This window comes from Centrocercus urophasianus, unplaced genomic scaffold (assembly GCF_019232065.1).
Source record: "Centrocercus urophasianus isolate 14NV4802_14NV808 unplaced genomic scaffold, USGS_Curo_1.0 seq_5, whole genome shotgun sequence".
NCBI classification, from domain to species: domain Eukaryota; kingdom Metazoa; phylum Chordata; class Aves; order Galliformes; family Phasianidae; genus Centrocercus; species Centrocercus urophasianus.
In genome coordinates this window covers 1970317-1970708 of record NW_024885088.1, presented here as the reverse complement: position 1 = coordinate 1970708, position 392 = coordinate 1970317, and the positions used below count along the sequence as shown (strand labels likewise).

General features: G+C 73.2%; 1 protein-coding gene across 9 annotated transcripts in view; it reads right to left on the bottom strand.

The window, feature by feature from the left end:
* The window catches only part of C2CD5 (C2 calcium dependent domain containing 5), a 64660-nt gene extending 64473 nt beyond the window's left edge, over positions 1–187 (bottom strand). For all 9 annotated transcript variants that reach the window (XR_006171466.1, XM_042834909.1, XM_042834902.1 and 6 more), the window contains exon 1: positions 10–187. Coding sequence is in view for 8 of the 9 variants with exons in the window: in XM_042834909.1 (XP_042690843.1) it covers positions 10–99 (90 nt within the window). In the remaining variant the exon portion in view is untranslated. The remainder of the gene's footprint in view (positions 1–9) is intronic.
* Between the last annotated feature and the right edge of the window lie 205 nt (positions 188–392).

The following is a 392-nucleotide window of genomic DNA, read 5'->3' as shown; positions in this document are numbered from 1 at the left end:
CCCGCAAACCTCCACAAAGGCGTCGGTCAAGTCGCTAGCGCGATCCATCACCGGCAAATGGCGCCCCGCCACGATTTTGACCTTCAGCTTCCCCGGCATCTTCCTCCTCCGCCTCCCGCCGGCTGCAGGGAGAAAACAACCGCGCGCGTCCCATGGAACGGCACGGCCGAGCCGTGGGGGCGGGCGGAGCGGCCGCGCATGCGTCACACCGAGCAACGGTCTCTCGCCGCCCGCCCATGCCCGGCGCCGACGCCCGCACCCGGCGCCGCAACGGCCGCGGGCACGCGCGCGGTGACGTGCCGAGCAGGAAGGGGACGGGCGCTACGCGCACGCGTACACAGCGAGGCGCGAGGGAGGAAAGGGGCGCGCGGCTGCCCCCCTTCGGGCCTTGG